This window comes from Macaca fascicularis, chromosome 1, assembly GCF_037993035.2.
Source record: "Macaca fascicularis isolate 582-1 chromosome 1, T2T-MFA8v1.1".
Lineage (NCBI taxonomy): Eukaryota > Metazoa > Chordata > Mammalia > Primates > Cercopithecidae > Macaca > Macaca fascicularis.
In genome coordinates this window covers 38123630-38137875 of record NC_088375.1, presented here as the reverse complement: position 1 = coordinate 38137875, position 14246 = coordinate 38123630, and the positions used below count along the sequence as shown (strand labels likewise).

General features: G+C 39.4%; 1 protein-coding gene across 3 annotated transcripts in view; it reads right to left on the bottom strand.

Annotated features, from left to right (window-relative positions):
* XPR1 (xenotropic and polytropic retrovirus receptor 1) overlaps positions 1-13821 on the bottom strand; it is a 257324-nt gene extending 243503 nt beyond the window's left edge. For all 3 annotated transcript variants that reach the window (XM_045399533.3, XM_045399577.3, XM_074027870.1), the window contains exon 1: positions 13555-13821. In XM_045399533.3, coding sequence (XP_045255468.1) covers positions 13555-13623 — 69 coding nt within the window. In that variant the 5' untranslated portion in view covers positions 13624-13821. The remainder of the gene's footprint in view (positions 1-13554) is intronic.
* Positions 13822-14246: the final 425 nt, after the last annotated feature.

Below are 14246 nucleotides of genomic sequence, written 5' to 3'. Positions count from 1 at the left end.
AACTCAAGGCAGAATATCCTGACATTGTCACAAAAGCACTGAAAAGCCTGCTTCCATTTCCAACTTCCTATCTTTGTGAAGCAGGTTTTCTGTAGTGACAGCAACCAAAACCAGATTACGAAGTAGACTGAACATAAGCAACACACTTTGTGTGTCACTGTCTCCCCTCAGTCCCAGATGGGACCATCTAGTTGCAGGAAAACAAGCTCTGCCTCCCACTGATTCTACATTATGTTGAGCTGTATAATTATTTCATTATATACTACAATGTAAATATAATAAAAATAAAGTGCACAATAAATGTAACATTCTTGAATCATCCCAAAACCATTCCCTCTCCCCTTCGTATGTGGAAAAACTGTCTTCCACAAAACCGGTCCCTGGTGCCAAAAAGGTTGCGAACCACTGGCCTACAACATATAGGCCAGGTGTTTTATATACATAATATCTCAACATCACAATTACTGAGAAAGATATTTCCACTGTTTTACAGATAGAATCTAAGGCTCAGAGAGGTTTTATATCTAATGAACAATGAGACCAAAATTCAAATTAGTCTGTTGGAATCTAACTAAACTCTAAACTTCACATACAATAGATCAGAAGATAGATACAAAGTTAAAAAAACAGTCACAGACCAGTATCAGTAGTATTGACGTTATCTTTAAAAAAAATAAATAAGTAAGTAAATCAGAAGAGGGAGAGGTCAGCGTTAAAAGTATAGGAAAAGGAAAGTCTCAAAACAATGGCAGCACATACAAGCATAATCCAGGAAGAAGACAACCCTAACCGAGGACCTGACCCATTTAAACACTATGGGACACTGGCCTAACAGCATTAAATAAATGCACCATTAATTCTCTCTTTCTAATTATAGTATATAAACAGCCAGCCACCTTCTAGTTATTATGTATCTCCTTTCACAGCTTGGTAACAGGAAAAACGTATTTTAGCCTGGAATGTGAACATTAGGTACATTTCTCATTGTAAATTAGTAATTTGGCACCCACATGTTTATACATCACTCCCACGTGAGCTTAATATCATTCAATCAATCAGTTATATACTATTGCCCAAGCCCCATCAAACCAGAGTTACGGAAAAGACCAAATTCTGATGAGAACCTGGGCCACACTGAATTCACCACGGTAAAGACATTCTAAGAGGCTTCTTGGCAGCCAGTCAAATGGTGTTCCCAAGCAACACAGTGACCTCAAATGCACCTTCTACTTGAACTCCATCAGTGAAAGTCCTAATATGTCTACCAAATTTCAAATCCACTCTTCTTCTTGAATCCTCTTCCTATCTCAGTAAAACCACAGAGCATCCATAGTGATAAAAAAATGGAATTTGGAGTAAGGCAGACCTAGGTTCATTATCTTAACTCCACCATTAACTAGCTGTTTGACTTTGGACAATTACTTAAATATAAGACTCTATTTTCATACAAAACATGCTAAACACCTATGTCAACAGGCCTGTTGTAAGGATCATGAGATAATTCATTCAACAAATATGTGAGTTGCTAAATGTGACAGACACACTGTGCTAGATGATGGACACTAACAACTATCTACTACTCTGCCTGACAAATAGAAGGCATTCGGTGAATGTTATGTTACTACTATTGTATTTCATCAAATCTAGAATGCCACTAATAATAACATACACCATTATTTTATGTGCTTCTAAGAACGGAAAAATAGCCGGGCGCGGTGGCTCAAGCCTGTAATCCCAGCACTTTGGGAGGCCGAGACGGGCGGATCACGAGGTCAGGAGATCGAGACCATCCTGGCTGACACGGTGAAACCCCGTCTCTACTAAAAAATACAAAAAAAACTTAGCCGGGCGCGGTGGCGGGCGCCTGTAGTCCCAGCTACTCGGGAGGCTGAGGCAGGAGAATGGCGTAAACCCGGGAGGCGGAGCTTGCAGTGAGCTGAGATCCGGCCACTGCACTCCAGCCTGGGCGACAGAGCGAGACTCTGTCTCAAAACAAAAAAAAAAAGAACGGAAAAATATCTGCCAATTAAACTATAGCATAGCATTAATTATAAGACATACCCTGACATACCCTGATTTCAGATGTTAAAATGTGAAAAAACGACATATTAAAATTGATTAAATAAGGTATTAATTCAAGCCTTCATTATCTTTGGCTATGCTGTTTGGTTTTCCTGTCTTTGGTCTTGCACTCTCCAAAGTATCCTCCAAGATCTAGATTACACACCTCACTTTAAACTAACCCCTCTCCCAATCTCTTATTTAAAATCCTTCATGCTTCACACCAGGAAAATGTTTAAACTTCTTAGAATGGTATTACAGGCCCTTCACCCTTTCATCCCTCCCAGCTCACCTTCTCAACTTCACCTTACCAGCTCTTCAACAGATCTAACTAAACCAGATTGCATTAACTATGTTTGGATACTTCCACTCATCTTTGCCTCTGTTCTCTATTGCTCTAACTGCCTAGACTTCCCCAGGTGCCCTTTCCCCTCTTCACTATGTGTTAAAATCATACTCAATCTCTAGTACCCAGTTCAAACACCACCTCTGTAGATCTTTCCAAGATAAATGTCTTTGAGCTCTAGGGCAAAATCAATTGGTCATTCCTCTGTAACATAATCACCGTATATACTGTGATTAGGAGACCACCCAAATTAAGAACTCCTCTAAGGCAGGAACTAAGGCTTACCTATTATATTGCCTGACAGCAAAATACCAAGAATTCAGTGTCTGAAATATCTGTGTCATACCTGTGTCTGAATTCTGGTTCGACCACTCCCTAGCTACATGACCTTTGGCAATCTACTTAATCTCAGACTCAGTATATTCTTTTTTTTTTTTTTTGAGACGGAGTCTAGCTGTGTCGCCCAGGCTGGAGTGCAGTGGCGCGATCTCGGCTCACTGCAAGCTCTGCCTCCCGGGTTCACGCCATTCTCCCGCCTCAGCCTCCGAGTAGCTGGGACTACAGGCGCCCGCCACCACGCCCGGCTAGTTTTTTGTATTTTTAGTAGAGACGGGGTTTCACCATGTTAGCCAGGATGGTCTCGATCTCCTGACCTCGTGATCCACCCGCCTCGGCCTCCCAAAGTGCTGGGATTACAGGCTTGAGCCACCGCGCCCGGCCAACTCAGTATATTCTTATAACGGGGATAACAAAACCTACCTTAAAAGGTAAGGATTAAATGTAAAATGCCTGGCACACTAGAGCACTCAACAAACATGAGTTGTTGTTATTATCATCATTATTGTTTTACTATTTAAAAAAAAAAAAAAAAGACGGGACACTCATGTATACTTAGCAAACTGGTTTCATTCATATTCTTTTCTTCTCTACCCATACATGCTCTGACTTTGGCTTGGCAATTTGGGTTACAGGTGGAGGATATACTCTCCATGTACAGGTAACACATGTAACCTGTGCTAACATTCAAATACAGGTATGTTACAGAGGAACAAGGTCAATCCATTTCTAAACCTTCCTGAGTCTTGCTTCCTGAGTCGTGCTAACATTCAAATACAGGTATGTTACAGAGGAACAAGGCCAATCCATTTCTAAACCTTCCTGAGTCTTGCTTTCATTGTTACCTGACCCCTCAAGCCTCCCCATTAATTCCTCGGTCCTATCTCCTCACTCAAGATAGGTTTCCACTTGTGACCATACGTAAATAGGGCAATGCCTAACTTTCTTCTTGTTGGGTAAATAATAACATCATTAATTTACCCAGTTTTTTAATTGGCATTCGCAAGAACTATTTCAGGTTAATGGGATCTAATGGATTAGATACAGATAAATGTATTAATGCAGAATATCTGAGTAATCATTAGTAAGAACATTTAAATCCCTACTGACTCTTACAAAGAAACTTCATTCTTAAAATTTAAAAGCAATGTTTATATAGCAATGATAAGCCTTAGCAAGGTACAGCAGTAAGCAGAAGGCCAATATTCTTACATCAGGCTCTGCCATCAGCTAGTTGTGAGACTCTGACCAGGTATCTTGGCATCTCTGCTCTTAATTTATTCATTTGTAAAACAGAGAGGTTGAGAAGGTCTCTTTCAACTCTAAAAAGGATTAAAAATTAAATTTTCACTAGAAAATTGAAAAGAACTGGCCGGGCGCGGTGGCTCAAGCCTGTAATCCCAGCACTTTGGGAGGCCGAGATGGGCGGATCGCAAGGTCAGGAGATCGAGACCATCCTGGCTAACCTGGTGAAACCCCGTCTCTACCAAAAAAAAATACAAAACACTAGCCAGGCGAGGTGGCGGGCGCCTGTAGTCCCAGCTACTTGGGAGGCTGAGGCAGGAGAATGGCGTAAACCCGGGAGGCGGAGCTTGCAGTGAGCTGAGATCCGGCCACTGCACTCCAGCCTGGGCGACAGAGCAAGACTCCGTCTCAAAAAAAAAAAAAAAAAAAATTGAAAAGAACCAAAATCAGATATCCACTAAAAACACAAGCAACTCACTTAAGCCATTCAGACATACTTAAGAACACACATGCAAACTTCACCTCAATTTTAAAAATGAATATACAGACACAGTCTATAACTGAGATGAATACAAGTTATAAGAGAACTAATTTACCTCACAGCCACATAATTGTTCTCACCTGGTTTTCTAAATCTATACAAAAAGGTTAAGTGGGATTTATTAAGATAAGAAAAATATTAGCGAAAAATCAACAAAGCCATTTTCCATGAAAACCTAAACTGGACCAATCTGGAGAACAAGCTTTGAGTCTTATTTTCCCAGTCAAAACTAATATTAGTCAATTATTATTTAGTATTGTTGAGCTCTGCAGAAGAAATAATTCTAATAGGAAATTTATTGCTCTTACTATGTGCCAGGCATTGTTCTAAACACTTTTCATATTTTTAACTCATTTAATCCTCACAACAATCCCATAAGTACTAGTATTATCCCTTTTTTACAGATGAGGAAACTGAAGCACAAAAAGGTTAACTGACTTGCCTGAAGTCACTCAACTAGTCAGGTGGTGGAGCTGGAATATAAACGCAGGCAGACTGGCTTCAGAGTTTTTCCTCTCTATGTGTTATTAATACACTAGCATACTAAATAAAATAATGAGCAATAAAATGAATCAGGGTGATTGTGTTAACTCAGCTACGAACCAAACCATATAACCTGAATCATAACCTCTTTTCCCATTTGGGTAAAAAAGGAAGTTGAGCTAAATAATCTTTAAAGTTCCTTGCAAGTCTAACATTCCATGATTTATGATCCAGAAGCCAAACACTAAAACTGTGGCATAGCAAACAGCTGTCCACTTTTGTCCTCCTCTTTTTACCCTTATCACCTTATCTCCTTACCTTTTTCTTCTGATTCATCTTCCTAAGTTCCTTTATTTACCAGCTGGCTGTCCAGTAATAGTTACACTGATAACCTTGAGGGAAATATAATTTAACAGAGGTGAACACTATCTCACAGACCACACTCTACTATCTCCAAACTATGCAGACTAAGACCTGGGACTAAAAATAGACCAGCCATTACTTCACCGGGCTGTAGAAAGGTCAGTGGTGCCTGAGAACAGGTCAGACCAGACCTAAGTGTATGTATGTATAAGTGGATGGATTTATTCATTTTTCATAAAACAGTAGGATATAGGAACGAAGAGCATGGGCTCTTACAATCTCCACAGTTAGCTATCCACAATTACTATCAACATAATCAGTTACCTAATGGCTCCAAGATTCAGTCTCCCCCATCTAGAAACAGAGCCAATAACCTACGCTGTAAGAGGTGTTTTTACAGAGCTTACCACAGCGCCTGATACAGTAAGCACTCAAAAAATAACAGCTGCTGTTACTGCCACTACTACCATCATTGTTGTTATTTACAATTTCCATATAAAAGCAAAAGCTCCACAGTCTGATTTGATTTGATTTCAAATTCTGGTTCCATTTACTTACTAAGCATATAGCCTTAAGCAAATTACTGATCTCTCTAAGCCTGGGTTTCCTCATCAGTAAAATGGAGATAATATATTATCTATCTTACAAAACTGTTGTGAACATTGAGATAACATATGTAAAACAGCTGACACCTGGTTCCTAACTGCTCAATAAATGTTAATTCCTTTCTCCTTAATGACAAGCTTACCACACTTCTGCTAATTCAATTTAAAGAAAGGAAAGTAGAATTATGAGATCCAGGGAAGCCAACTTTCTTTTCTCTATTGTCCTGGCTGTGGGGCAGATACCAGACACTCCTCAACCACAGGACTCCTTTATCCTCTTCCATGTTTGATAAGACTAGAGAACCTTTTATTCAGGCTATCTTCAAACTTCTAATACAGCATATGTATCAATGTACACTGGAATCCTCAATAACTGGTAAGAGTTTCAAGTGGTCCTGAGACCAAAAAGTTTGAGAACCACTACTCTAAGGTACAAAAAAAGCCCACAAAGCACATGGATTACTCCATGAACTACATCTTTACCAAATTTAGCCTAAATAAGTAACTCACACAAAAATAACCTAAAAACTTCCCACTTTATGATTAAATTTCAGTCCTTCAATCTTCAAAAAAATCACTTGTTCACTAGTTATTTATGAACGGTCAATGATAGAACTGGATTTTAGCATTTATATCTGATTTCTAGTCCAAGGTCTTTCTAATACAGCAGGTCATCCTCAATTAATAAGAGATGACTATGTTTTCTTAATCAATATACTAAGCCTCTTGTTATAGAGATTATGAAAATGTTATGTTTACAGTTGATGAATTATATTTTCCTTTGACTCCCTAGCAAACAAACAATTTTTAAAGGGTTTTAGTTTTTTGTGTTTTTTTTTTTTTAGACAGTGTCTCACTCTGTCACCCACGTTGGAGAGCAGTGCTGCTATCTCAGCTCACTACAACCTCTGCCTCCCGGGTTCAAGCAAGTTTTGTGCCTCAGCCTCCCAAGTAGTAGGCACATGCCACTACACCCAGCTAATTTTTGTATTTTTAGTAGAAATGGGGTTTCACCATGTTGGCCAGGCTGGTCTCGAACTCCTGATCTCAGGCGATCTGCCAGCCTTGGCCTCCCAAAGTACTGGGATTACAGGTGTGAGCCACCATGCTCAGCCTAATTTTTAAAAGATTTTCTGATCAGTCCCTATACATACCACACTTGCTTGGTGATGGGAAGAAATAGATGACTAAATATCAGTCTGAGTAAACAACTAAGACTTTAAAGGCATATAACTTAAGTTACAAAAGTAATCCAAATTTATACAAAAGTATAAAGTAAACAAGACTTATTTGTATTACAAAAGTAATACAAATTTATACAAAAGTAATTTGTAACCATGTTACAAATTTATAACCATGTTTCAAGTCCTCAATCTTCAGTCTTCCCTTTCTATACCATTTTTTAATTTTAAAAATACTATGTTGACTGAAATACAAAACCAAACACACACATACACACAAATTTGGTGTGTGTGTGTTTTGGTTTTTTCCTGCTATTTTTAAGGTACTGAAAGCTAGCATTTAATGACAAATCAGCCTATAGCAAAGGAAGACTTCTATAAACTTGTGGAATGAACGAATGATTTGTAAGGTATTTGTTCATGAGCTTTCTCTGCAGGCTTCTTTTAGCATTTACTAGAAAAGGAAAGACCTGAAAAGGCAAATACACTGGGCAGGAACCCTGTTGAATTCTGACACTCTCTCATTCCCAAAGGCCACCTCAATACCAGGCAACCCACAAACCAGCTGTGGTTAATCTGTACAAGTTGGGCAAAGTTTCCAAACTTTTATTAGGTCAAATCCCTATTTTAAAAAAGCTTTATGTATCTCCAATATATGCATATTTATGTATTAATTATACCCATCTATACCTATGTACAAATGTAAAACAAAACTTCAAAATAGAAGTTTTAAAAAGATGACAAAAGGATGAAATAATTTCTACCTTTCATTTATGAATAGTACAAAAATATTTTTGATCTAAGAAATTATCAATAACAATGCCTTCAGAACAAAACTGAAAAGTTTCATTATTTTTTTAATCTTCATTAAAAAAAAAAAAAGTTTTTTTAAATAAATAAAATCTTCATTTAACATTTTATGATACAGTATTTCAAAAGTCTGGTTCAAAAGTTCAGGATTAATTTGATTTTGAAACTTAATTATAATGGCTATAAACTGAAAAAACAGACCTCACGAAGGCAGAATACTCATAATATAATATATATACTTCCAGTCAAGTTCATTGTGACTGACAGTAGATGTAAAACCTTACTTCAAAGAGTTAGCTTAGGCCAGGAGTGGTGGCTCATGCCTGTAATCTCAGCACTTTGGGAGGCTGAGGTGGGCGGATCATTTGAGAACAGGAGTTCGAGACCAGCCTGGCCAACATGGTGAAGCTCCGTCTCTACTAAAAATACAAAAATTAGCTGGGTGTAGGGGTGTGCACCTATAATCCCAGCTACTTGGGAAGCTGAGGCACAAGAATGGCTTGAACCTGGGAAACGGAGGTTGCAGTGAGCTGAGATCAGGCCACTGCACTCCAGCCTGAGTGACAGAGCAAGACTCTGTCTCCGGAAAAAAAAAAAAAAAAAAAAAAAGCATTAATTTAACAATTTTTAAATTTTTGGCAAACTTCTTGTCAAGTTTACTAAAGTGTCATTGTTTTTATCTGTAATTTGGCTGCCAAAAAGCTAGTACTAGAAGGAGAAACCTCAGCTCTGTTGTCATTTTCTTGTTGTTTACGGAATCTTTACAGGAGTCTTTTTAAGACATGTCCTTACTTTTCTTTTCTTTCCTTTTTTTTTTTTTTTTTTTTTTGAGACAAAGTCTCACTCGGTTGCCAGGCTGGAATGCAGTGGCACAATCTCAGCTCACTGCAACCTCTGCCTCCCCAGTGCAAGCAATTCTCCTGCCTCAGCCTCCCGAGTAGCTGGGACTACAGGCATGCACCACCACACCCAGCTAATTTTTGTATTTTTAGTAGAGACGGGGTTTCACCATGTTGGCCAGAATGGTCTCGATTTCTTGACCTCAAGTGATCTGCCTGCCTTGGCCTCCCAAAGAGCTGGGATTACAGGCGTGAGCTACTGTGTCTGGCCCCCTTACTTTTCTAATACTGTCTTCTCTTACTCCATGGGAGTTTTGGGCACACTCCTTTGAGGCCTACAACTCAAACATACCTGAAATCCCTAACCAGCACACTCAATCATTCTCTTAAATGCTTCCCAGATTAGGATTGAATTTGAAGCTAGGACTAAATTTCCATGGTCACCCCAGGTCAAATAAGATTCTCAGGTTCTTATGATCTGGGCCTTCACCCAAAAGCTGATCCAAAACCAACCTTCAGGATAAACGGACAAGTATAATCTTTTCAGGATACTCATGCTAACACACTTAAAGATGATAAAAAATAGTTATAGCTTCCTGTCTTTACAACATTCATTCCACTCAAGAAACATTTGTAAATGCCAACCAACTCATTGACGCAATCATTTACAAGTGTTATCTTAAATACACTACACTATACTTTCATTTACAAAAGTGTCTGAAAGAAAAAGTGTGGTTTGTGCCCCATCGGGTGGCCAAACTGGAAATTTCAAACAAGTTGCAGCAAGGCAAGTTAACTCTACCTAACCAACATAATACCTTTGGGAAACTGAAGCCTGTAACACAAGTGTTCCCATGGGAGAGTTCTATAAATGAAAATTGTAATAATGTTAACGGTAATGTCTCCTTATACTTGAATATAAGGGAAGTGTAGTTCACGCAGAACCTCTCCTTTCCAAAATCCTGCAATAAAAAATGAACTCATCGTCATCCCTTTTTAAGTTAAATATGAGAGTTTCACTGGGTTAACATCTTATTCACAGATCAAAATATCAAAAATTTTTGAAAGGATATTATTAATTTTAAAGGATGCTATTAATAGTCCTGTTAAGTTCTGTCCTCTTCATATATCAAACATAATTAAACCATTAAAAAACACAGAATTTTAGAGCTGGATGAGTCCTTAAATAATATGGGGTTGTGAGCTTAGAAACCAAGTCCAATTCTCTAACATTAAAGAAACTTAAGATGTGTCTTAGCTGAAAGAACAAATGATTTCATCAGGATCACACAGTGTGACCTGACTCTCAATGCTTACACATGCTCAAGAGACATACACATATTCCTAAACAAGTGGCTCAACCCCTCTGAACCTTAGTTTCCTTGCCTGGAAAAACAAGGTAGATAATCTTTAAATTCCCTTTAGCTCCAAAATCCTGTAATTTAGAAACCTTGTTATTTTATTACAAAACAAAGGGTACACTGAAAAGAATTATTCATGGATCCCGAGAAACCAAAGAAACACAAGGCCCTAGGGAAAGTCAGCAGCCTAAGGTACCAAATACATTTGCGTCTTCTGCTAATATTCTGCAAAATATTAACATGGTCATATTAGTCTATTTGGTTGAAACCAGGCTCAGTTAATTTTGATAAATCAATTGCAGAGCTTTAAAATATATAGTCACTAATTCTAAATTTTAAAAAAGCTCTTACAAAGATCTACCAGTGTTCTATTTTATATGCCAAGATTTATACTCAAACAGATTACTGGAAACAGGAATAGTCTCAGTTTGTTTGTGTTTATTCTTTGGAAAAATTACTTACAAATGGATCGAATAGATTTTCTTTATATGGCTTCTCCATGTTGGTCTATTATTTTATGCTTTATTATTCTGCCTATGAAGACTGAATCTATGAACACCACAACTTACTTTTCAATTAAAAAATATAATAATTTTCAGGATATTGATGGGTTATTACCATTAACAATTTTATCAATTCAAGGAATAAAAACCATTAAAAGTTAAATCAAAAACATGACCTAGAATGAACCTTGAAAAGCTCTGGCCCTATATACTTACTTTATGGAAGAACGAGCCCGGGAAAGGCAAAAAAGATTGTCCCCAGGTCTCATGGCTAACATATACAAACACTAGTATTTATTGTATTACCATATATACATATTATATATAATTAAATATGATTATAGATGTAAAACAAAATTTTCAGATTCTAATTCTCTGTTTATTTCAAGTAATATTTAATATAGCAAAATGACACAAAAACCAAAGAAGCTGAACAGTTCATATTGATTCACAACACTAGAAAGCACCCTAGGCTAGAAACCAAGGGTAAAACACCAAAATTTCACCATCAGTGCTTGAAAAACAAACCCCAGCATCTGTTCTACTGATAGTGTTTTAAGAGCATCATCCTCATATGAGAAACTACAGTTTAATTCACTGTGAAAAGGTCCTTTTTCCTCTAGCAAATTTTTATGGATGTCCTTTTTCCCCAAAGTTTTAAACTGCTAAAATTCCTGAACTCTAAAGACTCTCGTTTACATCTGTCTATTACTTTTAAAGGAATAGCACCAACTCTTCGGAAACAACATACAAAACGGAGATTCCAACCCTACAAAATATTCGTTGATTTCAACTTACAAAGAAAAGTGCGCCTTATTTAATTTTGCCTACCAAACGATGAGTTTATCTAGGACAGAAGCCATATAGTAGGAACTCTGCAGAATCAAATTTCAATTATCCGGAATAAATGAATTTTTCAAAACATAATTTATAACTGGCCTGAGAAAGATAATTCAGACACAACATAATCTCAGGAACTCTGCCCCTCTGTGACCAACCTACAGTAAACATTTAGGAACAGTATCCAAGTGACTATGTGAACGAGGAGCCCAAGAATCACTGCGGTTCCTCCAGCCACAAAAGTGACATTACAAATTAAGAGGGTTGCATTTTCAAACTAAATCGTATGCTTCTCCTTCCAGCTTCAGATATTGCAAATTAATACAATTCTATGAAATAGTTAAGTGTTGAAATACCTAAAACGAATCATGGCATACATCCAGCCACTATTACTTCAGCCCAAAGCATTCCATGCTATATAACAAATATAGATGTGCTTCAGCATGCTCCTGTCCTGTGCCTCTATGAAGAACTGGCAGTGGTGCTGAAAATCACTACTAGAAAGATGAAAGACCAATACCCTTCTTTCAATAAAAACCATCACTTGGACTCTAGCCAAGGTTTTAAAACTGAATGTTATTAGAAACAATAAATCAACTCTGCGGGCTGAAATGGTAGTCCCTTATTTCATTCATTCTTACAAAGCATGGGCACAAAACACTGTAAGAAATTAAGTGACAATAAAGCATTAATAATTCCAGGCCTTTCACTTCCAGCAATAATCAAATACTCTAGGTTGCAAGTGAATTTATTTCACAATATTCAAGATTCTGTTTAACCTACCTGCATCTCTTTCTCTGTCTTCTTCAATTACTACAACGGCTATATGAATAAATACACTCACTGCTATTGCCCAAACATCCCATCACTAAGCTTATATAAAAATCAAATGGAGAACTAAAATAGTTTAATTCATAAAATCTAGCTAGGTTATGTGTGTTCATATTGATTTTATATTCTTTGTTCCTGCACACAAAATAGATGTGAATTCCTGGAGGTTACAGATAAGTCGGTCTTTCTCTATTCAGCTACTGAGAATTGCCAGCTACTGGGAATAACCTACCGCAATGCTTAAAGCCTCTTAGGTATCTTGTCTTCTGAACATATAAATGGGTTCATTATCTTTATTTTTCCCTGTATTAAGGCAAGATTCCTTATTATCTAACCTTCCAGGAGTGTTAGCACAGAAATTGGGAGGGAATGGGGAGCACGATTCCCGTAATACACAGGTAAGGTATATTGTTTACAATATACTAATTATTTCCCCAGCTAGCAAAAACTTAGCAGAAAATATAAAAATGTAAATAATTCTCTTCACTCCTTCCTCTTCTCTCCATTCCAAAACAAGAGGCAAAAACAAAGATTTTACTACTCTGTAGACTTCATGCAATCAGTAAAGAGTCTTATTATCAAAGCAGAATAGTTGATTACAACGCGTTTACAAAAACTATAACCACTGCCTATGTGATACACACTTAAGTCAAGTTTCAACCCCGTTACAAAGCCTTTGTCAACAGTGGGCAAGAGGGAAAAAGCCGAAGGGCTCTGTGGAATGAAGGAAATCACTGGAGGGGTTTCTCTTGGAAGAGAAGGATTCCTTGGTGAGAGGTGGAAAGAAACAAGACCTAACCTTGGCGAGGGGGCGCTCGCCCAGGGTGAGGACGAGAGGTCAGGGCGAGTAGGGAGAAGGGGATTAGCGCGGAACCGGTGCGACCCGGGGCTGCCCTCGCACCGTGACTCCCCCACCTGCAGCTCACCCTCCCACCGTTCCCCGGCCCCGGCCCGGGGAGCGCCTTTCCTCCCGGCCCTCCGCCTGCATATCCGTTACCCCGGCGGCAGCGGGGCTGCGGGGGAGGGGAAGGACAGCGGATCCGGGAGGCGGCCGGCCGCGGCGGGGATGCCGCAGTGGCTCCCCGCGGCAGCGGGTCAAAGTCTGCCCGGGCACAGGGAGGCAGCCGAAGCGGAAGGCGGCGGTGGACGTCAGGACTGGTGAGATGGTGGCCCCTCCGAGCCCTCCCACACCCCAGCCGCTGCCGGTACCTCATACTGGATGTATTGCTTCCTCCACTCGGGAGTGATGTGCGCGGAGAGGTGCTCGGCGAACTTCATCCTGCCGTTTCCCCCTCACTCCCACTCGGGTCCAGCAGCTACAGGCGGCGGCGGCGGCGGCGGCGGCAACAGCGACTCCGACTCCTCCCCACATGGGCCCCGGCGCGGCGCGGCGCTGCGCTTCTCTCCTCCTCCGCCGCCGCCGAGGTCTCTTCAGAGCCGCCCGCCCGCCATCTTCCTCCTCCTCTCCATAGCCCCGCCCCTCCCCGCCCTCTAGACGTCATCGCCATGGTAACCGCCTACACCGCCCTGACGAAGGGGGTGCTGTAAGGGGTGGGGCTTAGATACGTTTCTTAAGACTCCGCCCCTTGTGGGCCGTACGTGCTGGAGGCACCTCCCCGGACCTCTTCAGTCTGGCTCCTGTTGGCCTACAGCTGCTCTGTACCTCCAGTCTGGGAAGCAGCAGTGTTGTTATTGCAATTAATATTAATACTGTAGCAACAATAATCCACACAAGACGTTTATATTTACAAAGAACTGTGCAAATATTTTTCCATTTTGATATTTATTCTTCATAAAACCCTTAAGAAATGGATCAGCACTAATCCAAACTAAGAAGCTGAAACAGATAGTTCAGAACTAAATGTATTTAAAGGAACAGTATTTTACATACTCTAGGTGCT